Source organism: Talaromyces amestolkiae (genome assembly GCF_001896365.1).
Source record: "Talaromyces amestolkiae strain CIB chromosome Unknown scaffold1.1, whole genome shotgun sequence".
In the NCBI taxonomy this organism is placed as follows: Eukaryota; Fungi; Ascomycota; class Eurotiomycetes; order Eurotiales; family Trichocomaceae; genus Talaromyces; species Talaromyces amestolkiae.
Window position 1 is genome coordinate 785,463 of NW_024468037.1, and position 27,552 is coordinate 813,014.

The window sequence follows — 27,552 nt, forward strand, 5'->3', positions numbered from 1 at the left end:
TAAAATTCCTTTGATTCAAAGTTCTTGAGGATGTGGCTTTATAACTGATTGACCGAGCATTTCAATGATACTAATATAACATATTACTTTGAGTTCAATTGCGGTGGCGCAAACAGCCCGAATAATGTATCTTCCGATATTTCACTCTCCAACTGATTCAATGATAGCAAAAATCCCGGGGATGAAGTTCCAAAATTCAAGTCTGGCTGGTCAATCCCAGCCCCCATATAGTAATCTGGGGTTGTATGCTGTTGTTCGGAGTTTGCCGAAGCATCTAGCATGCCTGAAGTATCACCTAATGGGAGCGAAAAGAACGTCTCATCCAGGCTCGGAAATTGATATGCATCATTTGTCATAGCACTTGCCGCTCCCCCTTCTCTGATGCTCACCTGAAATTCTTGTACCATATCTCGTAGAATATTCAGGGGTTTCTCAAGACCAAAGTTGCAACCACGCTGCAGCTCGCTAAGGCATGTCCAGAAAAATGAAATTGGTTCCATGAATTGACCACGTTCGTGTCGCTCCTGGCGTAGAATGACTATAACGGCGGAATATACGGCGTAAGACAGTAGAAAAGGCGCACGCCGGAGTGTGAACGCAGTTCTGTATGCGCGTACTAGCTTCTGGATTGCTAGAGCGCTCCGGATGCAGGCTTCTTCACTTCGTCGGCGACCTTCATCGTCACAGTAACGGCGAAGATGGCCTTCTTCTAGAAAAGCGCGGTTGAGAAGTATGGTAAGGGCATGGAAGGTGGTACTTTACATATTTAGTATGGTTATATCACTGACAATGAAAGATAAAACTTACTGAGGAGTTATTTGATGAGGCGGCGGCGTAACAAGGCCACTTCCATCAAACTTGAGATGATTTGGTAAGGAGGTGTTCCAGCATTCCAACTCTCGCTCTATGTTAGCCTTCTTTTCCTGTAGGTATTCCGACGTGCATTTCATGACCTGAATACCATACAGATCGGTGATATGGGTTGATATTTGAAATAGACGAACGAGCCAGCTAAAGGTGGAAAGCGCAAATGCTGGTTGTGGCACGAAAGCTGGAGGCCGATTCTCAGGCAATGATTGAGAGTCATTATAAGGTTCCCATTCCTCGAGTTCTTCAAATGTATCTAGGAAATGTAATGGGACCCTAGCCTCGGTTGCTGCGAACATGCAGGGACGACCGAGATACAAGGCCTGTGTAGCGTCGGTGACAAAAGCTCCCCAATACAGTCGTTTTCGCATCTCTTGTTCTAAATCTCTTCGTAAAAGTTGTCCATGACCCATGTTACTGGAATAGTCGGGTCCGAGCATTAGATGACAACCCATATCGATAATCATGCGGTACGCGGTTCCGGACAGATTCCATCCGGCACTGGAGCGCCCCTGAGATACCAAAGTTGCACTAGTCAATAACAAAGCAACCACAGTCGGAATGCTCGGTCTATCAATCTCATCGACGAGAAGTTGCCGAAATCTTTTATAGAACCTTTCCCCAACCTTGCTGTTCGGATCTTGGGGATCAAGCTTCAGGCATGGCCTATCGCTGTAAAGTGTGCTTGAATAGTATATAGCATTCAGCAGTAACTGATTGACCCATGGACCACCTCCAGTCGCAATACTATCCATGATTGCTGGTCGGTACGAAATCATATAAGCATAATGTTGTCGATTGAAATGAAGGTCCAGAAGATGCCACGCTAGTTCCGGCTCGCATCCATCTAGTTCAATCATATTTGCGGGTTGCCGAACAAGACGGGCTTCTCGTTGTCGTTGTAGTGCAGCATTACTAATAAGTCTCGCTTTCGAAGCGGCAATAGCCACTTCACCCGTCCATGCTATTTTCGACATATTTTCTTTATATTGCGCTCTTGATGTCGGATTCATAATACTGGCAAGACCGTGAACTGATGAGACGCAACCATGCTCATGAAATGCTCCGGCGACTCGCGCTTCGCATGGTGACATGCCTGAGCCGTTACTGCTAGCATTTTGTGTCATTGAGGGTGAGTGCTGATGTATTGGTGTGGACGATTTTAGCATTTCCAATCTATTGTTGTTCATAGGGAGACTTGATTGGGAAATTGTAGATGTGTCCGTCTGATGGACCATAGCCGACCTATTGTCCATTCCTCTTTCTATCGTGACTTCATTGGCATTCCCACTAGCCTCATCAACTCCGACTGTTGAGAACGGTTTTGGACGTTCCATAAACCTGTCGGCTGCTTCTGCTGGAAAAGAAAAGCAATTTCCAGGCGAAATTTCGCGCCGACTCAAGCCCGATAATGAAGTGGCTGGAGTTTGAAACGGGCTTGCGATTGCCGCAGTTGACGTAGTATTTTCCCATCTGTTCTCTTGGTATGGCAAACCCATACGACCAGAATTATCTTCTATAATTTCGGCTTCGGTAGTGTTTTGTTCCATCTGCTGTTCACCTCCATCTGGCAGCAAATCTCCAGCTTGTAAGTGAGGCGAGATGATTCCTGATGTCTTCATGTGTTGCAGCATCACTGCGACGGTCGCCTCGAGATTCTGAACGCGAGATCTCGATGGTCTGGGCTCGCGCCTCGCATCCTGGGGGTATATACAGCTGCGTTGGCAGGTATTGCACTCGGAACATCGAGGTCGGTTGCCGTCACACTTGATCTTTCGCTGGCGGCATTCTCTGCATGTTTTGCAAGTACCACTTTTGCGGAGAGTCTGCCCGTTGGTGCTACCCTTCTGAACTTTCAAGCTCGACATCTTGATACATGTCTCAAGACGATCAACAGCAGAGATATTTGTGCAGGCCTTCGGATGTGAACTAGTACAAACGCATTTCACGGTCAGCTGGTTGGGGTATCCCCACTATTTTCTCGGGGAAGACGCCGGCGGCCTTAGCTCACTAGCATATCTGGGGATGATTACGCCCCCTTTCTTCTTAACGAATAAAGAAAAAATGAGGCCAGCTTCTAGATAGTATTATTTGTAGCCTCACACTCAATATCTCTACTATTAGTCCTTTCACCTTGTGTACCCAAGACCTACAGCAAACAATCGTAAAAGTGATAGCCCTAGCCCTAGCCCTATAATTTGCCGGAAGTGGACTAGACTTGAATGCCGGACATTGATGTCCGGGGTCTTCCCAAAAGGGCATTTCTGGACAACATGTCCGGACTTTAATTTTCGTTCTTCTGTAGAGGCCATCTAGCTGTTAGCTAGGCTGGTTGAAGCGTGACAGAATCGGTTATCTTGTCCGTGTCGAAGGATACATATATCAAGCCGACAGCTGCTCTTTTCTTTACTCGCGATCAGCCACTTTAATTCAGCGGTTCCATCAGAGTCTGATAAAGAACGTCAATCTTGCAAATTGATCATCATGGCACCTTCAATTATTCCAACAGATCCAGCCGATTTCGTATACAAGGAAGTCCAAAAGAGCGATGTAAAAATTACGGCAAATGGAACCGAGAGTCACCTAAATGGCTTTTATAGCTCCCCTGTTCATCTCGATCCCGCCTACCAGATTGTCGAACAGCCAATAGGAACGCGACGGCCTATAAGAATTGCTTGTATGGGGGCCGGATATTCAGGTTTGATGATGGCCATTATGTTCAGCGAAACAATGAAAGACAAGAATGCCGAGCTTGTGATCTATGAGAGAAACAAGGATCTCGGGGGAACTTGGCTGGAAAACAGGTTAGTGACAACTGATACTGTAGGATAGCTGATTTACTAAGACACGTGAATGAAGATACCCTGGCTGTAAATGCGATATACCTGCCCACAACTACGCATACAGCTTCGCTCCCAACCCTGAATGGCCGAATTATTACGCTACATCGCAGCAAATCCATGAGTATATGCACCAAGTCGCTGATAAGTACGATTGCAACAAGTATATCAAGTACGAGCACTCGATCAAGTCGGCAATCTGGAATGAGAATAACGCGAAGTGGGCGATCAGAGTGCAGAAAGGAGACGGATCCATTGTGGAAGACAACGTGGACGTTTTCATCAACGCTGGAGGAGTACTCAAGTAGGGTTTCTCCTGAGATCCTTGTCAATTTTTTCTACTAACTCTGAGTGCTTAGTAATTGGAAATGGCCAAATATAGAAGGTCTTCACAACTTCAAGGGCAAATTGATCCACTCAGCCCGGTGGGATGAGGACTATGACTTCACTGGTAAAAGGGTGGCCAGTATTGGTATCGGATCCTCGGGAATTCAAATTGTGCCACAGCTTGCGAAAGTCGTTAATTCAATGGACGTATACATCAGAACACAAACCTGGATTTCGCCTGCACCTGGTATCAACGAGCCCACGGCCAAGGATCCGGACATGGATCCCGATTACAACTTCACCAAGGAGACTTTAGAGTTGTTTAAAGACCCTGAAGTACTCCGGGAATACCGTGTGGCTATTATGGACCGCCGTATCGAGAACTTCAAACGGGCTATTGCCGATAGTGACGTCCAGAAGCGTGCGCAGGAGATGTTCCGAAAGAGCATGATTGAGCGACTCGGTGACAGCGAAAAGGGACGCAAAGCAGCCGAGTATTTATTACCAGATTTTCCTGTTGGATGCCGACGTCAAACTCCTGGACCGGGATTTCTGGAAGCTGTCACCCAGAAAAATATCGAACTCAGATGGGACGATGTGGTGCGTGTAACTGAGAGGGGTATAGTTACCAGGTCCGGAGAGACTAAAGAATACGATGTAATCGTATGTGCCACCGGATTTGACACATCATTCAAACCCTCATTCCCTCTCGTCGGTCGTAAAGGTGTTGACTTGGCTCAAAAATGGAACACGGAGCAACCCAAAGCATACTTTGGCTTCTCTGTTCCAGATATGCCAAACTACTTTTGCTTCATCGGGCCCAACAGCCCCATCAGCAATGGCTCTCTAATCCTGGGCATTCAAGCAACAGCAGTCTACATTTACAAGTGGCTGGAGAAGTTACAGACGGAAATGATTCGCAGCTTTGAAGTTCGTGACGACGCAAATGAGGAATATAATCAACACATGCAACGGTACTTAGAACGTACTGTATGGACTCGGGGGTGCCGTAGTTGGTATAAACGCGGAACTGTGGACGGCCCTGTTGTTGCTATCTATGGAGGTACTTCTTTTCATTTTATGGAAGCTATCAAAAACCCGCGCTGGGAAGACTTTGTCATGGATCGGATGCCAGAGGCTAGGTTTAACCGGTATGCCTACCTGGGTAACGGATTTACACGACGAGAAAGGAAGGGAGAGAGCGTGGGCGCAACGCAGACATTGGACTTTCAAGAGTACTGGCGTTTGTTTGTACATCCTGAAATTCATGATTAGACTTATTGATCCTAGAAACCAATACATTGTTGCCGATTTGTGTCTTAGAGCACAAACCAGTTTATTATTGTACGCAGTTTATATGAATTTCCTATCTTATTATCCATGGAAACAAAAAAAATTTCAATAGATATTCTCATACGACCATCTTTGTTGGAGGAGGAATTTGTAATCGACTATCACAATTCTGTGTCGGTTTGCTCCACCAAGGTTGCCAAAACAATATCCTTCTTTGGCGTGTTGGCGTATAGACGTGTTCATTTTGATTAGCTGTAGTTGATCGTCTTCTGATGGACTGCTAATAAGACGTCTGCCCAACAAGACATCTACTCAATAGAACGCTGGAGAGAACGTAAAGAGTCTTATCGGCCTTCCAAAACAGGTTGTATTTTTCCGAATGCTGGATTGCTATCTTCAAGCCATTCATACAAGCATAGTAATCTTCGCGAATATTGTAAGCCGACAATAGAGACCATAAGGATCTACATCACCACGTCAGGACTTACTGCAAGGAACAATGCGTAGAAAAGCAACGGCAGGTTGGAGGGAAACGATAGGACAGAAATTTGACTTACTGGAAGCCCTTTTCACTTTTCGAAAAGCGTTTCTTCGTCAAGGTGCAATATCATATCCCTCTGCTGATTCCTCGTCGGATTTTGGTCTGATCCTACGAAGCCATGATGCTAAAAGGTACGGGTCTGGATGGCCGTGATAAGCAAGGCGAGCTTTTCGAAAGAGATTGATCCATCCAAACCGAACTCTTTGATCTCAACTAGAGTTATAGCCCCTCCCTTTAAGCGAATGAAAAGACTACCTTGGCAACAGACAAAGAAGTCAAAGATGAGTGTATTGAATTTATTTAATTTATTATTTCTTTTGTTCTGCCTCCCATTGTTTCTAAATCCTCTAATTCTAAATTGTGCCATAGCAGTCTTATCTTAATATCAAAGCTTGCTCCAGAGCTTCGTAACGCCAAATCAGTCATGATTTCTAAAGAAACTACCTAGGTTTCAGATGGTGCCAAATTGAGAACTCTCTATCCATACATTAACTTCAACCCAATTCTTCACAAGAGAGCTTTTCTCTAGTCCATTTCATCTTACTGTTTGAACCCAGCAATGAAATTCATTTTTACACGCACCTGTCTGTTTACGTTCGTACGCACTACGTTACATATTCTGCAACGCTCAAAGCAACAGTCTGGAACGCTTGTTCATATGTCTCAGATACTGGGAATAGCACTTATCTTTTGCTCCCTTTCATCTTTCCTTTGTCATTCCTTACGCACGTATCCTCTGTATGGTCTTTGTTTGGAAATTTCTACAGGGATATAAAAGTGGACAATTCTCCCGTTCCTGAATTCTAGCGATCAGTCCTCAATCTAGTCAAATTCAGCCGTATTATGTGATCCGTGACTCTGTTTTGTAGGCTTTCCGGACTAGCCTTACACCAATCCAAGCATCTTGTTCTTGGACCATGTTATACCGACACTTATATGTACCGTGGTGGCTTCTACCGCGCGGAATACCGAACATATGGACAACCATTTCGACAATCCTACTACCGAAGGGCTCTATCATCTCGAGGATAAAGGGCTTCAGACTTAGAGCCTCAAGTGCTCTCGTTATAACAACTTTCGAAAAACTCCTCCGTCTAGGAAGGAGGATATGAGGATGCGGAGTTACAATCGCATGTTCCAAAGAAGACCAGACTGAGGGCGTCACAGCATATCTCGATTCAATCCCTCAGCATACAATTCCGGAACGATTAGCAAGAATGGAATCAAATTCTTTGCTTGTGCCAACGAAGTGCGATAACCTTTCTTCCTGCAGACACTCGAGGATTTAGATCATTTCATCACTACACGGCCACAATGGCTGGATTTCAGATCGATATGAAAGCACTGATAGCAATGTTACCAGCGAGCACTCAGGCATATAGCCTTGACGTATCCAATATGGTGCTTGAAACTCTTCAGTCATACCCTTCGAGCGCGAATTCTAGGGCACGATAACTCCCCAGAGCGATTGGAAACCTTGCAAACATTATTTGTGCAGAATATATTAGTTTCAAATACAATTTTGAACCGAATCCTGCACTTCAAGTCGCTAAAGCGGGCGAAACGTGCCCCTAAAAGCATTAATCTCATGAACACCTGTTCTACATTGGTTTCTCGACCTTTACGCCTGCAGAGCTCTACATCGTTTCGGATTCTATGCAAAGAGTCAACTGTTATTTTTCGGAGCTAGATGAATGGAAGTTCGCCAGTCTTCAGGCGATATTACGCAATCTCACTGTTATCTATCTTGGAACTACAACCAGGAATGCTTTAGACCGTTTCTCGCGTGACCTGACAGAAAAACCCAAGGGCATTCTTCTTGCCACTTTTCAAACTTGTGTGGAACAAACCTATTCTCCAATATATAATAGCGCGGATATTTACCTTCTCCCAGACATGTCATTTGAGAAAATTTGGAGAAGAAAATGATATGGGGAACCGGCCGGCTCAGGCCGATAATACGGAAAGTTCTTTTATTCTTGTCTTTGGATACCCTCCGCTTGCGGATCTACACTTAGGAGGACATCATACCCGATACTTGCCAAACGGTAATGATGAAAATTTTCTTTGAAGCTCTTACGAAATACGTTCGGAGATTTCTGAGCGTTCGCAATGCATTTCCAGAGGAAAAGGCCGGGTCAGATCTCTACCACTTTGGCCGACGGCTTGCAGATGAGAGCCCGAAGGATATTCTCGCAACGTAAGCGAAGCCATATCAATATTGTGAGACAACCCACCCCCCCTTCTCAAATGGTTTTCTCGATGAAGAACCCCGATCCCTCTTATCATTACCATCGATATCAACCCACATATCTGCGAGTCTGTTCAATTCCTGCCACGAAAACTTCAGAACATCGGTCAAATACCGCTCCACCGGGTCACCTCTTGGTTATTCTCGCCCCGGAGATGTCTATTGATATTTCATTAATCCTCTATTCCTTCAACAAGCGGTAATAGTATAGTGGTTAGTACGATTCGTTGTGGGATTACGATTCCGAATAGACCCCCGTTCGATTCTGGGTTACCGCATCACACCAAGGATACTGTCCAGATTTCATATCTGGGTTACATCCCTCTTTTTTGGACCGCGTGCGGCGGTGATGAACCCATTTCCCCGCGCTCGATTTCCAGTATCTTTATGTTTTTTAAACTACCTATGCATTATGATTTGGTCGGTTTAACAAGGTCCAAGTGGACATGGAGCTTGGATTGGTGTAAGGCTAGTCCGGAAAGCCTACAAAACAGAGTCACGGATCACATAATACGGCTGAATTTTGACTAGATTGAGGACTGAATTTTATTTCTTTTCGGGTCTAAGTAAGAAGGGAGATTGCCCATATTTATGTCTGCGTAGAAGGCTCCAACCAGGATCGTATAGAGTATGTGTGAGTAAAAATGGCAAAGGGAGCGTATTCTATGAAGAGTTGATGCTATTCCATTTGAGATATATGAACGAAGGGTTCCAGATCATTGCTTTTAGCATTGCAGAATATGCAAGATTTGTGTATAAACGTACCGATGCCTATAGATTGCTGCGTTGAAACGATGTCCGAGTGCAGTAATTAGCCAGATTGGTCTCTTTGGCTCAATTGGTTATTGAGGATCCCGGTGACTCTGTACTGGTCGAACAAATTGTCTGGCACTGTGGATTTACTAATTGTAACTATGATATACATCAGTCTGGCATCAAACTGTATTTCTCGCGATAGAAAAGAAAGACGACGGACCGTGATGGTGTTTCCATCTCATCTCGTTGCTTCCCGGTCTCCGATGGCTGGAAGCGACGGGACGAATACATTAGCTGAAATTAAGATCACATGGCTTGCGTTTATCACGGCAAAGTTTCGGGCCGGAATTTATCCGCGGTGATAGTCTAGTTTGGTCAGGACGTATCGTTGTGGTAAATCATCTACGATCCGATAAGACCTGAGTTCGAATCTCGGTCGCCGCATTTTGTTTTTTTGTAGATTTTCAACAGTCAGCTGTATAGTCGTTCTAGAGATTGGACGTTTTGTGTTACTTCCTCTGTGGTTGCCACGGGTGCGTCACGCACCCCATCCACGGTATACCTGCTCCACCCCTTTCGGGGGGGTGGCCCGGGCCTCCTCCGGGGCTCGCGTTAGGATCGTATCTGGTTGATTCTGCCAGGTAGACCAACATAAATCACATATCTAATGTGATCTCCTTTCATTCTAGATTTTCTAAAGCTACCTTGTAGGCGATGATGAGATATCTCTAGATATTTTTAGCCTCTAAGACCCTGTGCATAGGCATTAGGATATATATATTCTTCTCTGTGAGATATTTGAATAGTACGCTGCAACATAGGTTTGATCTCATCTGAGCTGACCGAAATTCCGCAAGCCTCTGGGAGAACTCCAGTAGTCTGGCCTCTCCAGCAACATACATACTCTGTCTGTGCCAACAGCTAGTGCTACCTTCATAACGTCTGCAGAGAGGCCAAAATTAGCTGCATGCGTTCTAGGCTCGATCGAGGATATTGGGATAGTCAAGTGAGCAATTGTAGGTTCTTTGCTTCAATTAACCTTGACGGTAATTAATTGACTGAATTGCACCAGACTTGCTAGATTGGGTCACAGGGGGTACTCCCAAGTGTTTTTTATAATCAACACTTCTTTATCGAGTCCGGACCAGTGAATGCCGCCACGATTGATTTCAGGAATACGACATCACGGCTGACAAAATCTTCCTTTCTGTGTCAAGAATGTCGAATCAATTTGTTGAGGGAGACTTTCTACCAGGCTTTCGTCCAAATATCCGTTCAATAAGAAGCAGGAGAGAAAATTGAACAGTTTTTCGTCTTTCTTTTCCAAACTCCAGATTCGTGATTGGCGAATGACTACATTTAGGCCATCTATGCAAGCATATGAAGTTCGCGCATGCTATACGCCGATGATGGAGACCATGAGAACCTACGACACCAAGAACTAATGTCGGTTGCAGGGGCTATGTCTGTATGCAAAAAGATAGAGGCATACCGGAAACCGCCATTCACTTTTCGAAAGGAACCCTTCACCCAACGGAATGTTTTCCCCGTTTTCTGACTCTTCGTTTGAATCCTGATACGTGAACACGGTGGGCTGATAAGCGCGGTTTCGCATACCTGTAAGAAGCAATGCGAGCTCTCCAAATTAGATCGATCTCTCGTGCCCAACGTCTAGTATTGATTTATTGCCGCCGGACCGTGTGCTTTCATACTCGGAGTTCCAGGGCTTGTATTGATGATCGATATTGTTGCTGAATCCAACGCCGGCGAATAATGCATGACGACCTCTATGTATTGTGAATAAGCACAGTCAAACTTCCCGACTCTATATCAGAGTAGCTTAAAACTTACGTCACGTCGACTGGGACGCTGCTGGAAAGACTCCGGAGAACAGTAATCAAACAACATCGAGGGTCAAGGTTGCTGTTCGTGATTGCGCTGTTGCCGGTGTTGTCGAATTCATGAGACTCAAGAGTGATATCATGTTTTTCCAAGACTGGCCGGAGACATAACCGTCTGATGAGAGAGCTTTTTGCGTCTCTTCGTCAATGATGACGGTCCTCAATAATGAGTCGAGTCTTGTACGCAGGTCAGAAGCTTGGTGTCCCATTTTTGTTTGGAGCCTTGCGGGCGTTAGAGGATCATGAAATTTCTCGAGATTTCAGAGGTAATCCGAGCGTGAAGTTGGTCAGTTGTTGAGGTAAAGTAAAGAAAGAGTGGCGGGTGCCTGGCAAGATGAGCTCACCGCGACAACGTGAGCAGTCGAGTCAAACAGTTACAGAAAGCCAAATCCACACCTAATTTGGTTTTGTACTTCCAAAGCAAACGGGTGCCGATTCCTAACAAAGGTACATATTAAAAAGAATCTAGATAATCGCCTACTACCTTGGTCTATCTATCTGGAAGTACACCAGTGATATACCAATGCCTATGTTTATTTCAGGACTGATCAAATCAACTTCAACGGCCTCGCCAAAACACTCAACCCACCCAACAAAGCCGTCACACCCGTAAAAACAATCAAACTGCCATATCCAGTCCCATACGCACCCCCCAAAACACCCTCAAACGGATACCCTTGCAACAACCCATCACTCAGGGGCCCACTAGCAACATTCCCAATCCCTCTCCCGGCAGCCAAAAACGCAAATACAATCGCCGGTTCGACGGATGTTTCCTGGATCTTGACTTCACGCATAATAGCGGGCCAGGTTGAGGAGAAGGACCCAGCGAAGACGCCGTATACCACGCAAAAAATGAGTAAAGGTGCAAGAGAGGACGAAAACCCCCAGATGAGAAAGACCGAGACCGTGCTCCCGATTGTCGAGAGCAGGATGCACGTCGTAGCCTGGTACCGATCAACCATTGCGCCCATGACAATACATCCAAAGACCGACGCAAGATTGAAAAGGATGACTGTCAACGAAGAAACAACCGCATTCACGCCAAGCGTATTAGTCGCATAGGTTGGCAGATAAATAGTTGGCAGGAAAAATCCTAATGCTTGCAGCATGTTACCCAGTTGGAAGATCATGAAACTCTTGTTTCGTAAGAATTTGAGGTTGAATGGTCTCGTACTCGAGTTTTGGGCGATGGGGATGCGCGGTTTGACGAAGTAGAGGAGTGGGCCGATCAGCACCAGGAGAACAGTGGACCAAACGCGCAGGGTTGTGCGAAAGCCATGGGTGTTGATGAGCCATTGCATTACTAGAGGGAGGACGACGCCGGAGACGCCTGTTCCTGCCTATACCAATATCAGCATATATCTAAGCTGTGCAGACCCCGGGGGGAGATACACACCCACATAATCCCAAATGCGAATCCGCGCCTTTTCACAAACCACTCTTCCATAAAGAGAATCAGCGGCGCATACGCAAAACTCGCGCCAATGGCATATGCAATGCCCTGCGTGACGAGTAATTGGGTCGTGGTATTCGCAAACGATGAACCCAACAACGCGGGCACCATGACACAAAGCCCAAAAGCCGACGAATACCGCTTCAATTTCGGGAACCCCAACAGCAAACCAAAAACCAATGGCGATAGGATGTAGATTATGCCCATACTACAAGTTCCGATGACGGCGATATTGGATACATCCTTGTTGAACGGTGGGTGGGTGGAGTAATATTGCTGGAAAATTCCAAAAGTGAATGCGAATCCCCAGATGAGCGCTTCGAGGATGAAGCTGGATAAGAGGGAGAGGTAGGCGTGAAGACCGCGGTCGGCGGGGTGGAGGTATTGCTGCTCGATACCTGTGATTGTTTCTGTTTCATTGCTGGCATTGTCGCTGGCATTGTCGTTGTTGGGAGAGTCGATATCGGAAGGCCGGTGATCAAGTTCGTACTCCATTGCATTCATCGTGATCTACAACACACTCACTCTTACAGGTGATAAAGGCGAGTGAGACATTTTGACCGCTCGACCTCTTCTTTTAAGTAACTGTGTGCTCCACTTGGGTCAGGATTCATTTAAATTAGTGATCTTTAAGCCGCCCTACGACATCGCTAACTCTACTTGTGGGCCTGCGTTGTAAAATTATTAACTGATGGTGAATGTAAAATAGTATATAATATATTCATATATCAAAGTCCATCATGATACAACAACAACATACATATAGAGTAAAATAATAATCGTCAATATCACACACGTATCCGAAGAGAAAGGATAAATTGATCTAATCAGATCACAACAAAAAAGCACGAAGCGAAAGGTCATGGCTGGGTATTAAGCATAATCAAATTCCATCCTATCCATCCCATATCGCCCATCATCAGGTTCATAAGGCGTGGCAGGCATCAAGCCAACAAAACACAGACATTGTGAAAACAAATACCCAACCTGGTCAAAACCATTCATTCCTTTATACACCAAGTCATGAGTCATGTCGTAGCATCGTCAAGTAATAATAACATTGCACAAAATCAAATACACCGAAGCAGAGAGTGGTGTGTCGTGAGTAATACGACTGTATATCTGACAGTCGAAATTGGAAGAACATTCAATGTTCAAAAATGATAATATCGTGATCGTCAAGATCGCCTAGAACAACCGAGCGGCAGACTTGCCTTCGCTAGTTGCAACTGCTACCAGTGCTTCGAGTCGACCCATGCCGCTCGCTCCAGCAGGTGGATTCTCAAAAATTCCTGGTCGGTTCGTAGGTGTGTATCCGTTTTGTTGAGCAGGAGCACAGTTCTATCAACGTTAGGTTCATGTTTCTTCTTTCTGATGATTGACAATGTGAAAACTTACAGGAGCTTCATGGGCCACGGCGGGCTCCACATGACCATTGCTATGTACAATAGCCGGGTGGTACTCCATAGAAACAGTCGACGGAGTCGCGACGCCCTCACTACTACTAGAATCCTCCGGGGAAGTACGAGTAACATGCGACCCCGGCGTGGCAGTTGCGGCTTGAATACTGTATCGCTGGGTATTCTGCGGGGTAGCTGGTTCCTGACGAGGAGTAGAAGTGAATGGCTGGCCACTGCTCATCGGTCGTGACCCAACACTATGGATTTCTCCCAACACCTGTTGGCCCCATGGAGTGCTGGCTTCTTTGTAAGACGGATTGGAAGATCCGAGATTAAGTCCAGTAAGATTGTAATGCAGATCCCAGGATGGCTGAGCACGGCGGTGACCTAGTCCCGACATTGCAGGCGGAGGCCGACTGGACGGCACTTGTCCCGCGAATCCAGGAGTATACGGTGGACCACGGCTGGGTGTGTCAATCTGCATGGGACTAGGCTTTCGTAAAGGAGGAGTGAGTGGACGGCCTTGAACGACCTTGTCGAAACTCTCAATACCAGGCAATCGAGTGGTCTGACCAGCGGTGTTTCCAGCACCAAAAGCAGGACGAAGTGTATTTGCAGATTCTTCATATTTAGTCAAGCCACTAGTGGCTGGGCGAGGATAAGTCGAAGGATGCCATGTTCGCCGACGAAGCTCTGCTTCAGACGGGCTCAATCCTTCATCACGAGAAGGCCCAAAACTCGAACTAGTAGGACTGGCATATACAGATGAGCCGGGTGTGTATGGAGCGTGAGAAGGGGGCACGGAAGTGACGTATGATGGAGGATAGGTCTCATGATTGGTAAAGGGGTTCGGGCCGGATGGAACAGATAGGCGACGGGCATGTCCCCGAGCATCCCAATATCCCGGTTGGTGTGAAGTAGCAGCCATGGGAGAAGCGTAGTGAGAACTCAAACCACCGCCAGCAGAAAATGCGGGATAACCATGACCGGGTGATGGACCGGGAATTGACCGAGCAATTTGACTCGGGGGGGTTGTAGGTTCAGCCATGGCGCCTAGAGAAAGTTGTGCTCGAGCACTGCCGTCATTGGCCATAATCAAAGGAGGTGGTCGTCGTCGCAGGTCCGGAGCCTGGCTCAAGCTGGAAGCCGTAGAAGCGATGCTTGAGGTAGAAAGATTCCGGCTATGCCCTCTAGAGTGACCGCTCTGGCTTCCTGTCGTGCCAGCTCGTGCGCGGCCTTGTGGAGGGCGCACGCGATCGGTACGAATCTGACGCTGAAACCGAGTGCCTGTCGCCGCAAGCGAGTCTCCAGGAATATCTTCATTCACATGAACGGTTTGAGCATGTTGGCGCAGGTTATCCAATCGCGAGAAACGTCTCGAACAATGACACTGAAATGGCCGTTCACCGGTATGTTTGCGGATATGGCGAGCAAGATGCTCGCTTCGAGTGAAACTCAACGTACAGGGCGGGAAATCGGTACAAAAGAATCGTTGCCCCTTCTTCTTCTTCGATGGCGGTGCATTTTCTTCGTTGTCATGTTCGTTGTCAGACTGGTCGCGGTCGGGTTCGTCGTCTGCCACCGTGGTCTCGTCGCCGGTCGAAGCTGTGGATGGCGCTCGACGATGTGAAGATAATGAATGAGTTTGAGAAGAGTCCGTCTTTGATGGCGAGAGTCGAGAATCTGACGAGTCCGGTCGAGGCGTTGTTGATGTCACATCCTCCATCTTCATATTGTTTGGCGTGGGTGTCCTGTTGACTGGTAGAAATGAGGTCATTGTGCCGACTCTCCGAATCGATCAGCGTGAGGTGAATTTACGAAGTTGTATACGATAATACGATATATATCAGTTGATCGAAGGCGTCAAATAGAATATATAGTCGATGTTGTGTCGAATAGTTGTCGTCAGCCGTACCGATCGAAAACCAGGAATCCCACGACAAAAGAAACAAGGCTAGAAAAGAGAAAGAGAGCGAAAAAATGAGCGATATCAAAATGATGACAAGAAAAGCGTCACGGCGACCGATCTTTCTCACAGAAATGATGATATTGGCGGTGCAACCGGCGCATAAGATATTAGAAGAAGAAGGCAGTGGTGGGGAGAGGAAGGAGGAGGATGATGGGGGGAAGAGAAGATCAGGATGACACTAGGTCAGAATGGCGAGCGGCTGAGGCCGGCCCAGGKACAGGAAAGCCAAGCCAGCCAGTCCGTCCACGTAATGATTGTGCCCGGCTTAACGGGCGATGATTGAGACGAAACGTAAGGCTGGGTGGTGGAGGCAAAGATAGTAGTCAGAAGAACGGAAGAAGGAAAATCAACGGCAACAGGACATGTCTTTACTCTTGTCGCAGTGTAATTCGAAGCTCGTTCGTTCAACGTTGTAAGTGTAGTCAGTTGTAACTTTCGGGGCGGAATTCTCAGACTAGGGTTTCAGATGGATCACCGGAGCTGTGCAAGAAAAGTCGCACAGAGCAACCGTCGACTCGGGTGGTGTCGCAAGTTGATAGATCACGAAATCGAGGGGAATATTTAATATCAATCAAAGGTGATAGGACAGGGCTATGTAGGAAGCGATCGCATATGTATGTGTGGCGGCATGCAAGTCAGTGAGTCGTCTGGAGATAAAGAAGCCGGGACAGAAAGAAACGACGAGACGGCAAGATTGGCTGGAGAGAGTCGAGAGATGACGGCAAGAGTCGTCGTGACTGTGTGAGTGGAAGCTAGTAACGCGAGGGGCAGAGGGGTCCGCCCACTGTCCAGGCCTTGCGAGCCATGGTTGCGTGGGCGAAAACAGGGCATCTTTTAGACTAGCATTGACAACTACAGAGTAGACATTGAAATCGATTGAATACTTGGTAACTATTGCTACTGGACATCAAGTGAAATTCTATCGAAACGATAGCACTCCGTTCTATGTACCAGTAGTATGTGCTCAAGCCAATAAAGCCAGTGGTGTATCATGTAATCTATGTGTACTACACACAGTACACATTCCACGTACCTTGCCTAGGTATGTGGGAATACCTTCCAGAACAGCGCTTACTGTCTTTTATCGTATCAACTCCTCGGACAGTTTCTTACTACATACATACTGTGACTGTCCATACACACAAAAAGCACAGGAGTAGATACAGTCAACGCAATTGGGCGGACGCGACCCTGGCGGGGGATGGGGCTACTCCCAATCGGGTTAATGTAGTGCCTGGTGGGGACACCAGGGGAACATTGATGATTCATTGATTCCTCCCGGAGCTGTTTGCGATCGATCCGTCGCATTCCTCTCTCTGTCTCAATACGCTCCACAGACCATCGATGGAAGATGGAAGAGTGACAGCAGACGCGTGTTTCGTCGCTATCCTACAATACTACGTACGATGTAGTCTTTATATAATCAACGATCGGCATACTAGCGATCAGGACGGAAACGGCGCCATCAATCCCTGACGTAGCTGTTATATCGTCTTCCCCGCCATTCCGGTCTCCGGCTCTGATGTCCTGAAACTTTATACGCACGGCGGTGGTACGGTACCTCGCTGCGAAGACAAGCCAGGAGGTCAGACAAGAACACTGACCGACGGTTTCCTGGTACTGTCTTTGCGTACAGGATACAGGTAGCAGCGAAACGAACTTCTGCCGTCTGAAAACGTCCACCACGTCGCGACCTAGACTTCCAGCTATGATGCCCGGTGATTCCGACATCGTCGCGCAGTGGAACCATTGGGAAGATGGTACCAGATGAAAATGGCTGACAACCAGACAATAACTACCAGACAGATATACGTAGTACTTCTATATATGTCCTATCGTCGACGACAGAGTGGCGAGAAGGCGCACTCGTGACTCACGGGCCCTTAATCAGCCCGTTTCCGCTTTGGGCATGCGTAATGCATAGTAATGCATGTAATCCAACGCTGAGCGCTGAGTGGTGCAATACGGCGAGCATACTACAGAGAACGCAGAATTACAAGATCGATCGGCGAAAGCTTGAAGGGGTTCCCCACCCGCCAAGACGGCCCTGTGGATCTGTCGCCGTCACATGTCATCCTGCCATTAGCCAATCAACTGTCTGTCCGCAGTAATATACATTACATGGTATACATAATACTCCGGATATGCTCGCGAGAATACTGGCATTCATCTACTGGGGGGTATAAAAGTATGTCTACAGTGATGCTAGCAAGACAGTCCAATTTATCAAAGTGTCCTTCTCGGTAGAATCTATGAAATGAGAACTCAATCCGAGTCAGACCCAAATCCCGACCCGTCAGCCGACCTCCCAATTCCGTGCCTGGGCCTGTCTGTCTGTGCCTGGTCGCATACGGGCCATGGCGTTGTATCTGCCTACACGCTACCGCTAGTACTTCCTAGGTAGTATTGTGAGTGTATATATGCCGGCACCCTTGCATATCACCAATTACTAAGTACGTAAGAGTATTTATCTATGCTATTAATAGGTGAGTCTCTGAGCGATACTATCTTTGCTTTAGTCGAATACTAGTTTCTATTGTATAAATGTATATGTATATATGTCCAGAATTATATCGTGGTGTTCAAGCATGACCAGATAGATAAGAGTTTCTTACCGACATCTCAACTCCGCTTTTGCGCTCTCGGTCCTGAATGCTATCAATTTGTACTACACACAGCTAATGGAACAGACACCTCACGACAAATCGATAAGCACAGGCTGAGATCTAGGCTGCAGCATGTGATCTGACATCAGAAATCACTCGAGTAATACGGTGAGACCCCGGGATGCCATTGCAAACAATACCTTCATCTCAGCCGCTGCAGGTGTGCACCCCTTGCTCCCATGTTCAATGTTGTGGTTGATAGTTTACATATGTAGAAGCATGTGGACGTACCTGTACATCGGTACGAGCATGTTGTACGTATACAAAGCTGCAAAGCGATTCAATCATTGATCTGACTATCTACATCTTCGGTCCTTTTATGCACTTTTCATAAAGTCTAAATTGGCACCACCCTTCATCGTAACACTCTCACTTTCGCTCTTCCAGTCCTCAATCTCTTTCAACTGCGCCTCTAAATCCAGCTTCACATACTGCACCGCATCACTCCCAATTAACACCTTCCGAGGCAGTTCCTTCCCATTGTATTTCCGCTCTTTACCGCCCGCTGCAACGAGCATGTCAACGAGTAGACCAGCACAGAGATCGGCATCACTCCACGTCTCTACTCCGCCTGCACTGTTGATGTAACCCAACACCTGGCTCAGGGGATCTGAACCAGTGTTGTACGCTGGATGCCGCGGCGCAACTTTGAGGCTGGCAGTTTCACTGCCCGCGAAGTTTGTGCGGATGCCTCCGGGGGCAACGAGGAGAAGCCGGATGTTCCATTCTGGCTTCATTTCTTGTGCCATGGCTTTTGTGAAGCCTTCCAAGGCGAATTTTCTTTGCGACAGTTAATATATTTGGCCTTTCGACGGATAGAGGGATGAATCTTACCCAGCGTGATAGAAAGAGTTACCAGCAATTGTAATCGTTCCGCCCATCGAAGTGATATTCACAATAGTGCCACCGACGTTGTGCCGAGGGTTATTGACCTCTCGAAACACTCGCACTGCTTCCTGCATCAAGAATACAGGCCCCCAGAACAGAGTTTCAACTTCTGTTCGTGCATCTTCTTCGGGTATGCCCTCAGAGTCACCCATCTGCGCATACCCGGCATTGTTGATGACGACGTCGAGACGACCATACTTCTCGACGCTTGCACTGACGGCATTGACGATGGATTCTTTGGAGGTGACGTCGACCTTGAGTTTAAGAACTCGCGGAGAGTCGTCGGGCAGGTAGGAGAGGGAGCTTGTGTTGCGGGCTGTTGCGACGACGTTGTGGCCTTGGTTGTAGACTGCTTGGGCAAAGGCTTTGCCGAGGCCGGATGAACACCCAGTGACTGTCTCGTCAGCTTATTCCAGTATTTTGTTTTCACGATATAGTACTCACTGAGCCAGACGGCGCTTGAATCTAGACCCGTAGACATTTTGATCGTATGGAAAGAGGTGTACTTTGAAAGCTGATTCCATTTTCGAGAAGTCGAGGATATTCTCCGTATTTATATCCCTCTACCAGATCGGACTTACCGCTCTATTGCTCTCTATGATAAAGGTTTGAGATAAACCCAGAGAAATTGTCGTATATTGACTGTTCGGACGAACTTGAGCGATGAATCTGTGTGAACCAAGCCTTCCTTCCTCATACGGCAACTGTCAAATGCGGCTTAGCGCAATACCCTAAACCTAGTCGGGAGTTTGTACTAAAAGCATGTGGGGCAAATATTATCGTCTCATTCTCTTCTCGAGTAATCGTCTCACCTACAAATCACCAACAGGTTTTTTCAGGAAAGTATGGAAAAAGATAGAATAGACGACTCGTCCTTTGTGGTCATCACAGGCCCACCACAAAAGGACAAGAGCAAAAGAATCAGTCATGTTCGTTCCATGATTCGAAAGTCTCAGCTTCGACGTGATGGACAGCTACAAGCTCGTACGATAGTCAGGAATAAGTCCCAGGAAGTACATGTCAATGGACTAGGGTCCCCCAGCCGAGAGCTGACGTGGAAGATGGATTTGCCATGGCTGACCGTTTCCGAGACTGTGAATAAGAGGCTGAGATATTGTAAGTCCCATTATTCGGTAGAAATGTCTCACTCTAGACACTTCTTCATCCGAACTCCCGTCTCTATGCATGGATAATAATATCAACAGTTTTCCGCCAATACATCGAATCAAGCGCCTACCTCCACCCATTCTTCCGCGCCATGATTCCTATCACGGTCCTCCATCCACCACTCATGAGCACTAAGCTCGTGAATGCTACAGCATGGGACGATCTCAATGGACCGAGTCCCGAAATCAGTGCATTGACTTTGTTTCAGAGAGACATTGCCGAGAGTATGCTTCTGGATTCCATAAAGGAGGTGACTGGCCCTAATGCCAATGGTGCTAATATTGATGTGACCCTCATCTCGTCGTTGAGTCTATTGTCTTTCGAGGTGAGTCTCTAGCTACTCTAAGATAATGATTGCTAACAATCTGCAGATAATGAACGGTGATGAAGTCGGATACCTGCGGCATAAGAGAAATATCCATCGCTTACTTGATCTGCGAGGCGGAATAGATGGCATAGATGTGAGTCTTAAGATCAGTATTTTAGTGTAAGAGTTCCCGTCCAGTAAGTTTGTGAAGGCCACAGTCTGAAAACAATCAGTATATATCAAATTGAACCAGTGATCAAAGGATTTGCTGGTTCAGTGTCTCCTTCCTTGGATTATAATCCCGAAAACGAGACATTGATAATGTCTCAACCTACCGACTTCAAACTTATGACCTTTCAGCGAGGCCAGACACAATTCTGGGAAGGAAAAATTAGCCTTTCGACTACACGTCTTTTGAGTGACTTTTTCCAATTGGTCACATTATCGATCCAGTATCAAAAATTATCAAACTATCATCAGAACCAGAATGGGGACTTGCAAAGACTTCTCCAAATTCGAATACAGTGGCATTTTCTCCGCGACAACTTTATTGCGCTCAACTCGATTCCATTTCGTGTCGAGACTGATACGCCTATAGACCAGATACTACTCTGCGCTATATCATTATTCGTTTCCCCCTCTTTTTCTACAGATCGACCGGTAATAAAAGAATATATCATCAAACTACAATCTCTTCTACAAAGATCAAATGTTCTACACCTATATCACGGCCCCTTACCAGGAGCATTGATATGGTGCCTCATCATCGGCGCCAGGAAGAGTGACGAAGTTTCTTCTCGCCAGTCTGGGGATCCTCTTACCTTTGTATCGTCGACTCGGAAATGGTTCCTCATGCAACTCTTAAGAATAACGTGTCCGGCAGCGCTGGATGATTCGCTCGATGTATCGAGGAATATTGATATGATTTTGGCCGGGATGGATGGTGTAGATTGTCTGTCTGCAGAGCTGCCCCCCTACTTATAAAAAATCATATCCTTTTCGCGGATTTTACATCAGCAGCTGCAGTGGCCCCCAGTCTCGTACACAATCTTTCGACAGCTAGTATCATTCTGCTATGATACTGGTTTATTTAACGAGCCTAGTGATACGAAGACAGTATAATACTCGACTTGTATGCTGCGTATATGAGGGGTTGGGTCTGCTGCAATGTCGGTGTACATGTGCATATATACATACATAGCCACACTGCATGCACATACATGCTCACCTGCCCAGCTACGTCATGCTAAAATCAATGCTGTGCTGGGCGTTGTTTGAGATACGTGGCTGAGATCTGTTCCTGCAAGGATTAGATCACCCACGTACGTATACGTTATACGAGATTTGGCCCCGGAGATCATCATCATCATCAGGCAGTGCCTAGGGTTGCTCAGCATCTTTACATACATCAGAGACTCATTGTGAAACGGTCGGTATGCACCAAATCATTATCAATCCACACGAAATTGTAGATCTAGTATATACTTCTCATCCAATTGAAATACACAAAAAGAATCAAACGGAAGCGCATTCTACCGCCCCAACGCCCCTACAACAGCACTAACCATAACCGCCGCCTCCCGTTCCCAGTTCCCGACCACAACTGAAGCTCCTCCTGCACCAGGAGCTCCGCTGACAGCCCGACCCTTGGCAACATTAGCCGGCAACTGAGAACCGCGCAACACGCACTCGCGCAAATCATTCCGTAGTCTGTCACGACCAGACCGCAAACTGCGTGCTGCCGCACCGCCGCGGCTGATTATCTCTTGTACCCTGCTAGGAAGCGAAGATGCTAGTGAGCGCCAGTAGTAGGATGGGAGGGATGAGGTGTCGAGGACATGAAGGAGAGGTTTTAGGAGGTTGGAGGTTTGTTCTGTCGTTTGGGCTGTCGTCGTTATTGTTGATGATGAGAGTAGTGGATGTGAGGGACGCTTTAGACCGGCAAGTAGAGCTTCTAATGCGGCGATGTCCTGGCATCGGCCTGATACTTCGGCCAATGCACGATCTAGAGTCGGCAATGTGGCCAGACCGCGCGCAAGAGATGAGAGAGACGAAGTCAGTGAATTGTGGATGTAGCCCTGCAGCGTAGATAGCAATAGTTCAGGCTGGAAGTCCTCTGCGCTCACGCCGTTTTTTGGAGTTGGTGATAGTAAATAAAGCGTCGTAATGGCAGAAAATAGTCTCGCTTTCGCTTCTTCGGTCTGCGCATAAGTCGACGACGACGACGACGAGGTCGCTGGTGGCGGTGATTGGGTGCCATTACTCGTCCGCGAAGATCCATCAACAATCAAAGACGATACTGAAAATCGATTTATGACCTGCTGCGCCCTAGCCTTTGTAGTGTTTTCCGCCGGAATCACCAAATCACTTCTCAACGTACGAATGACTTTCACCCTATCCAGTCCCTGTCCTTCCTCCCCTTCACCAATCGCAGAAAACATCTGCCGCAGCATCAGAATAGTCGTGGCCGCTCGCACCATTGCGCGATGATCATCTTTTGCTGCCGCCATGGCTCCAGAAGTATTAGTACTACTACTAACCCGACCCGTAACTTCTGCAATCTGACTCTCCAACTGTCTCCCCAAACTAATGCATCGCGCAACTGCGCGAGCTAGACGAAGCGTCTGCAACGAATTCTGCGCTGCGACTCTGGCTTCCTCGGCGCTGGCCCATTTGCGTAATACCTCTTTTTCGAGACGTTGATAACCCTCTGCAAGAGAAGAGACTTGCTCCTCAACTTGACTGAGAATTCGCTGGCTGCTCTGTGAGCGGTCCTGAGTGTGCTCGAGTAACGGAAGGGCGGATTTGGTGGTTAGGTTGTGAATGTGGGTGTCTATCTCTTGCACGTCGAAGAGAACTCGAGATAGAGGTGTTGACAAATCGACTTGGGTGTCGTTGATGTTATTGGTGTTTGTGACTAGAGTATTTGCAAATGATGCCGCGCTGAAGTCGGGGTCGAGGAATGTGTCGTAGTCTATGTATGATGCTTCGCTTGTTGCCATTTTGGCAATCTGCTGGGTTACCGATGTCTTAGAGCTATCACGCTCAAGGCAGCCAGGTACATGTATTTCGGATCAATGCTCAAACGTCTGTCAAGCTGTATATTCGCAGTTTCTTCTTTTCGTTGATCATTCACTCATTATGCCCTCTGTATAGTAACTGATCATGCGCTGTTGTGTGTGGAACCTCTGTCTGGATATTCAATTCATCAAGCAAAATAGAACACTCCGGCTTTTGGAAGTCTGTCAAGCTGTTTTTACTGGTTCCTCTGTAATGGTACGTTCAAGGTGTTTTTAGAGAATTCGATTTCGACGCTGTTGATGCATGTTTAAAACGAAGTACGTGGATTGGCCAGTCTGGTCCATCGCACATGAACTCGTGCTAATCCATATTGGTAGGATATAGTCACGTGAAGCATATAGGGTTAGGGTTATAGTATTGACAGTTTAGAGGATCAAGTATAGGGTTACTTCAGAAAAAATTAATCTATTCGCATGTAATGTCATTAAGAAAGGTGCAAATATTTCATTATATCATCGTGACTCCGCTCCACGCTTTTCCGCATCTCTATTCAAGCACACGGCCATTAGACTCCTCTACAATGAGCTCGAACTCTGGCTGGAATTCGGTGTACAAATTATGCTATAAGAGTGTCAGCAGTAGTTCAATATCTTGAGAGCAAAATTACGAACCGGGTTCTGGACTGAGCTTGCCGTGTACGCCGCGACCTCATCCGAGATGATTATTTTGGGAATACCGTTTGCTGCGGCTGCTTCGGCCATCAACTGTGAGTGGCATGCCTTGTCAAGGCTGTAAAAGAGGAAAGCGGCCTCGTCGACGGTGGTTCCAACGGTCAATAGGCTTGAATATTGTGATTAGATTAGCTGCCTATGCAAACTGTGTCCTTGGAAGGATGGCTTACCCGTGGTTCTGCAAAATGCATGCCATATTATCTCCAAGAGCTTCGGCAATCTGTCTTCCCTCATCTTGGGCCAAGGCAATGCCGCCATGGTCATTGTAGACGCTGCATTTGCCATAAAAGTTGCATGCATCTATCATATCAGGTCAGATTCAGACTCAAGCTTTAAATCAAGTTCTTGAGTGTCAAACCTTGACTGATCATTTCAATATTCTTCCCAAAAGCGCTCCACGTCTTTCCATAAATTCCATGTGTATGCGCTGCCGCAATCACATCAGGACGAGCCTTGTGGATCTCAGAATGAATCATAAACCCAGCTTCATTGATGACTTCCTGATTTCCGCCCTCGCAGACATATCCCTCGCTATCGACGAGGACCAAATCCGAAGCCTTCATCATTGAAAAGTGCTTGCCGAAGGGGTTGATCCAGAAATGATCGTTGAGCACGGGATCTATTTAGTGCATTAGACCAGTGAGCGAATAGACTTGTTATGTTTCCCTCAAAACGGGGGAAAAGCGCACCTCTGATTGAAATGTGGCCTGAGATGCCCTCTCCATATCCTTGCTTTCCAAAGAAACGGAATGCTGCGGCCATATGCTCCTTCATCCATTTCCTCTTCGCATATGGATCATTGTGGATAGGGATGCCGCGAAGCTTCAGTGTGCCGGCCCGGTTACCACGGACGAGAGACTGGAATTTCTCATCCTTCTCTGCAGGGACAATAGAGGGGAAGCTGTGTTGAGCAGGCGCATCGGACACCCCGACGACGCGGGTTGGGAGAGTCTGGGTTTCAGTGACGGTTGAAGACATTCTGTGTCTCTTCTATGTTCAGGAAGATTCGTCTATCTGCAGTAGAGTGTCTGTAATGACAATTAGACGGCGACACAGAATCGATGCGAGAAGTCAGGTTCTTATCTTGCTCATACTTCGGTGTCATCATCCAATCAGGCAATTGTGGACATCGGAAAAGCCCCGSGGGAAATGGTTCATCGGACGGAAMAAGCCGATGGCCAATCAGCAACCTGGATTTGAGATCAAACATGTCAATAATGTTCACAGAGGGCATACGCCTTCTCTTTACTCAGCGTCTCGAAGATAGCTGAATAATGCCGTCCGAGATAGGTGTAATCATATTAAAAATATATTTGAGACATCAAGTAGGGTATATGTACATCATTATAGATCAGCATGTACTCACATACATGACTGTAGCTTCCACAGAACAAATGCAAGGAATATAGACGGGCTTCTATTCATGTCCGGTCGTTATGCAGTATGTCCCTCCACTTCCTTCATAGGCACCATCTCATATTCCTCTCGATTGCGCCCTCTTCGCCCACGAGAAAACCCCGGCATGCCATTCTCAAGATCATCGCCCAGAGAATCCGGTTGGTGAGACTCCCCTGTTTCAGCGGCTTGAGTAGTGCCGTCGCCACCTGAGGCGCTTTCACTGGGCCCGCCTAGTCCAAGGCCGAGGCCGAAGGTGATGGGTGCTAGTTCACGTCTTTGACAGGCCCAAATTCCGACAAATGTCATGAGAGCGGCGCTTGCGAGTTGGAGGGCCCACCAGAGCAGGTTTCTCGGTACGGAATGGGTGTAGAAAAAGACGACGAGTAGGTGTATAAAGTGTATCGTGAGCGCAAAATCGGGGATGAGTTTCGAGCGCGAAACGAAGATGAGGAGGAATATAACACTAGACAATGATTATCAGTATCCCTAATGTGAGTAAGACATTGTGGGATCTCTTACCAAAGGAAACTATTTAAGATCCACACCAAACTCAACATCCATCCCACCGTCGTATCTCCTCGGAAACTATCCCATCCAAATATGAGATCAAGAGAGAACACCGTACCCGCCACAAGGGTGGTGAAAATCACGAGTGCGGTTATGCAGACATAGTAAAGCGCCTGAAGCAAGAGGATCTTCCTGACGATTTTCAGCGGAGGGAGCTCCGTCAGCGCCCCGGGACGAGGTGGGCGCCTCCTTGGAGGCATGAAATATTTTCAAAGGCGCTCCGACACCCGGTAGATGTGTGTATGACGCTGTCGCAAATGGAGCGGTGTTTTCGTTATGATAATCGTGAACAGGAGGTGCGGCTGCAGGTCGACATCCCTTTCCCCTTTCAACCCTTTCGCGTGTTAGTCTTCGGCGGACTGGCGGAAATCGTTATATGTAGCTTCGGAACGATTACTTCTCCTGAATATTTGCAGCTATGAATCTTGTGCTGGCGACGTGCAAAATGTTGATAACTTGAGTGGAGGCTGTGAGGATTGAATCATGATGAAAAACAAACGCCACGAGGCCAGCTCCGACGCCAAGAAAATTGGCCGCAAAAGCCAAGCATTCACTTCCGCGACGCAGTGACATATGCGGAGCAACTTTAACTTCAACATATCCATCTATTTACCTCATTGAATTTGTTATCTTTCATAAATAGATTCCTTTTGCAAACAGAGCCGGAATCTACCGCATTGCCGCCTTTCAATTTTATAAATCAAACCTGACACAATGAGCTGGTTATTCGGCTCCTCGACCGCCGGTCCCCAATCTGCAAAGGCCTCAGACGGCGGACGTATTGCGCCCGACCGCTCCTCTCGCGAAGTCTGCTATAATGGGCGCGACCTTTTCTTTTCCTGTCTCGACCGCAACGATATCCTAGATGCCATCAAACACGATTCTGAGGCGCGCAAGAAGTGCGGAAAAGAGATTGCCGAGTTTGAGTCTGCCTGTTCCAAGGCTTGGGTACGTTTACTCCTTTCCTGGTCGAGTGTGAGAAGTTAGAAATGCATGCATAGTAGCTGACTGTTTTTGTGGATAGGTCAAATATTTCAAAGAGAAGCGCGTGATGGAGTATAACCGGGACCAGACGATTGCCAAAATACAAAAGGAGGATGCAGAAAAAGCCGCGGCCGAGGCTCAGGTTAAGGCACGATAGACTCGATTAAAAGGCGAAGAATAACGCAATTGCATTCCATTTTGGAGTTTCGTGGTGATTTCTTG

At 47.0% G+C, this 27,552-nt stretch overlaps 10 protein-coding genes across 10 annotated transcripts; 3 read left to right on the top strand and 7 right to left on the bottom strand.

Annotated features, from left to right (window-relative positions):
• Positions 1 to 83: 83 nt before the first annotated feature.
• Positions 84 to 2,735, bottom strand: BHQ10_000260 (uncharacterized protein; the record flags this gene model as incomplete). Its single annotated transcript, XM_040874764.1, has 2 exons — positions 84 to 756; positions 808 to 2,735. 2 exons carry the CDS (start codon positions 2,733 to 2,735, stop codon positions 84 to 86), a joined length of 2,601 nt encoding a protein of 866 aa, XP_040728765.1.
• A 616-nt stretch (positions 2,736 to 3,351) lies between these two features.
• Positions 3,352 to 5,309, top strand: BHQ10_000261 (uncharacterized protein; the record flags this gene model as incomplete). Its single annotated transcript, XM_040874775.1, has 3 exons — positions 3,352 to 3,671; positions 3,727 to 4,011; positions 4,067 to 5,309. The coding sequence occupies 3 exons, from the start codon at positions 3,352 to 3,354 to the stop codon at positions 5,307 to 5,309; spliced, it is 1,848 nt and encodes a 615-aa protein (XP_040728766.1).
• A 6,015-nt stretch (positions 5,310 to 11,324) lies between these two features.
• Positions 11,325 to 12,727, bottom strand: BHQ10_000262 (uncharacterized protein; the record flags this gene model as incomplete). Its single annotated transcript, XM_040874786.1, has 2 exons — positions 11,325 to 12,119; positions 12,176 to 12,727. The coding sequence occupies 2 exons, from the start codon at positions 12,725 to 12,727 to the stop codon at positions 11,325 to 11,327; spliced, it is 1,347 nt and encodes a 448-aa protein (XP_040728767.1).
• A 693-nt stretch (positions 12,728 to 13,420) lies between these two features.
• On the bottom strand, positions 13,421 to 15,409 carry BHQ10_000263 (uncharacterized protein; the record flags this gene model as incomplete). The annotated part of the gene is made up of 2 exons (XM_040874797.1): positions 13,421 to 13,573; positions 13,631 to 15,409. 2 exons carry the CDS (start codon positions 15,407 to 15,409, stop codon positions 13,421 to 13,423), a joined length of 1,932 nt encoding a protein of 643 aa, XP_040728768.1.
• Positions 15,410 to 18,584: 3,175 nt separating this feature from the next.
• On the bottom strand, positions 18,585 to 19,636 carry BHQ10_000264 (uncharacterized protein; the record flags this gene model as incomplete). The annotated part of the gene is made up of 3 exons (XM_040874808.1): positions 18,585 to 19,047; positions 19,102 to 19,549; positions 19,600 to 19,636. The coding sequence occupies 3 exons, from the start codon at positions 19,634 to 19,636 to the stop codon at positions 18,585 to 18,587; spliced, it is 948 nt and encodes a 315-aa protein (XP_040728769.1).
• Positions 19,637 to 20,000: 364 nt separating this feature from the next.
• BHQ10_000265 (uncharacterized protein) lies at positions 20,001 to 20,813 on the top strand (the record flags this gene model as incomplete). Its single annotated transcript, XM_040874819.1, has 3 exons — positions 20,001 to 20,271; positions 20,361 to 20,647; positions 20,694 to 20,813. The coding sequence occupies 3 exons, from the start codon at positions 20,001 to 20,003 to the stop codon at positions 20,811 to 20,813; spliced, it is 678 nt and encodes a 225-aa protein (XP_040728770.1).
• A 1,348-nt stretch (positions 20,814 to 22,161) lies between these two features.
• On the bottom strand, positions 22,162 to 23,631 carry BHQ10_000266 (uncharacterized protein; the record flags this gene model as incomplete). The annotated part of the gene is made up of 1 exon (XM_040874830.1): positions 22,162 to 23,631. The coding sequence occupies one exon, from the start codon at positions 23,629 to 23,631 to the stop codon at positions 22,162 to 22,164; it is 1,470 nt and encodes a 489-aa protein (XP_040728771.1).
• Positions 23,632 to 24,196: 565 nt separating this feature from the next.
• Positions 24,197 to 25,359, bottom strand: BHQ10_000267 (uncharacterized protein; the record flags this gene model as incomplete). Its single annotated transcript, XM_040874841.1, has 5 exons — positions 24,197 to 24,271; positions 24,322 to 24,490; positions 24,552 to 24,681; positions 24,740 to 25,000; positions 25,071 to 25,359. The coding sequence occupies 5 exons, from the start codon at positions 25,357 to 25,359 to the stop codon at positions 24,197 to 24,199; spliced, it is 924 nt and encodes a 307-aa protein (XP_040728772.1).
• A 456-nt stretch (positions 25,360 to 25,815) lies between these two features.
• Positions 25,816 to 26,546, bottom strand: BHQ10_000268 (uncharacterized protein; the record flags this gene model as incomplete). Its single annotated transcript, XM_040874852.1, has 2 exons — positions 25,816 to 26,242; positions 26,299 to 26,546. The coding sequence occupies 2 exons, from the start codon at positions 26,544 to 26,546 to the stop codon at positions 25,816 to 25,818; spliced, it is 675 nt and encodes a 224-aa protein (XP_040728773.1).
• Positions 26,547 to 27,060: 514 nt separating this feature from the next.
• On the top strand, positions 27,061 to 27,487 carry BHQ10_000269 (uncharacterized protein; the record flags this gene model as incomplete). The annotated part of the gene is made up of 2 exons (XM_040874863.1): positions 27,061 to 27,294; positions 27,371 to 27,487. The coding sequence occupies 2 exons, from the start codon at positions 27,061 to 27,063 to the stop codon at positions 27,485 to 27,487; spliced, it is 351 nt and encodes a 116-aa protein (XP_040728774.1).
• Positions 27,488 to 27,552: the final 65 nt, after the last annotated feature.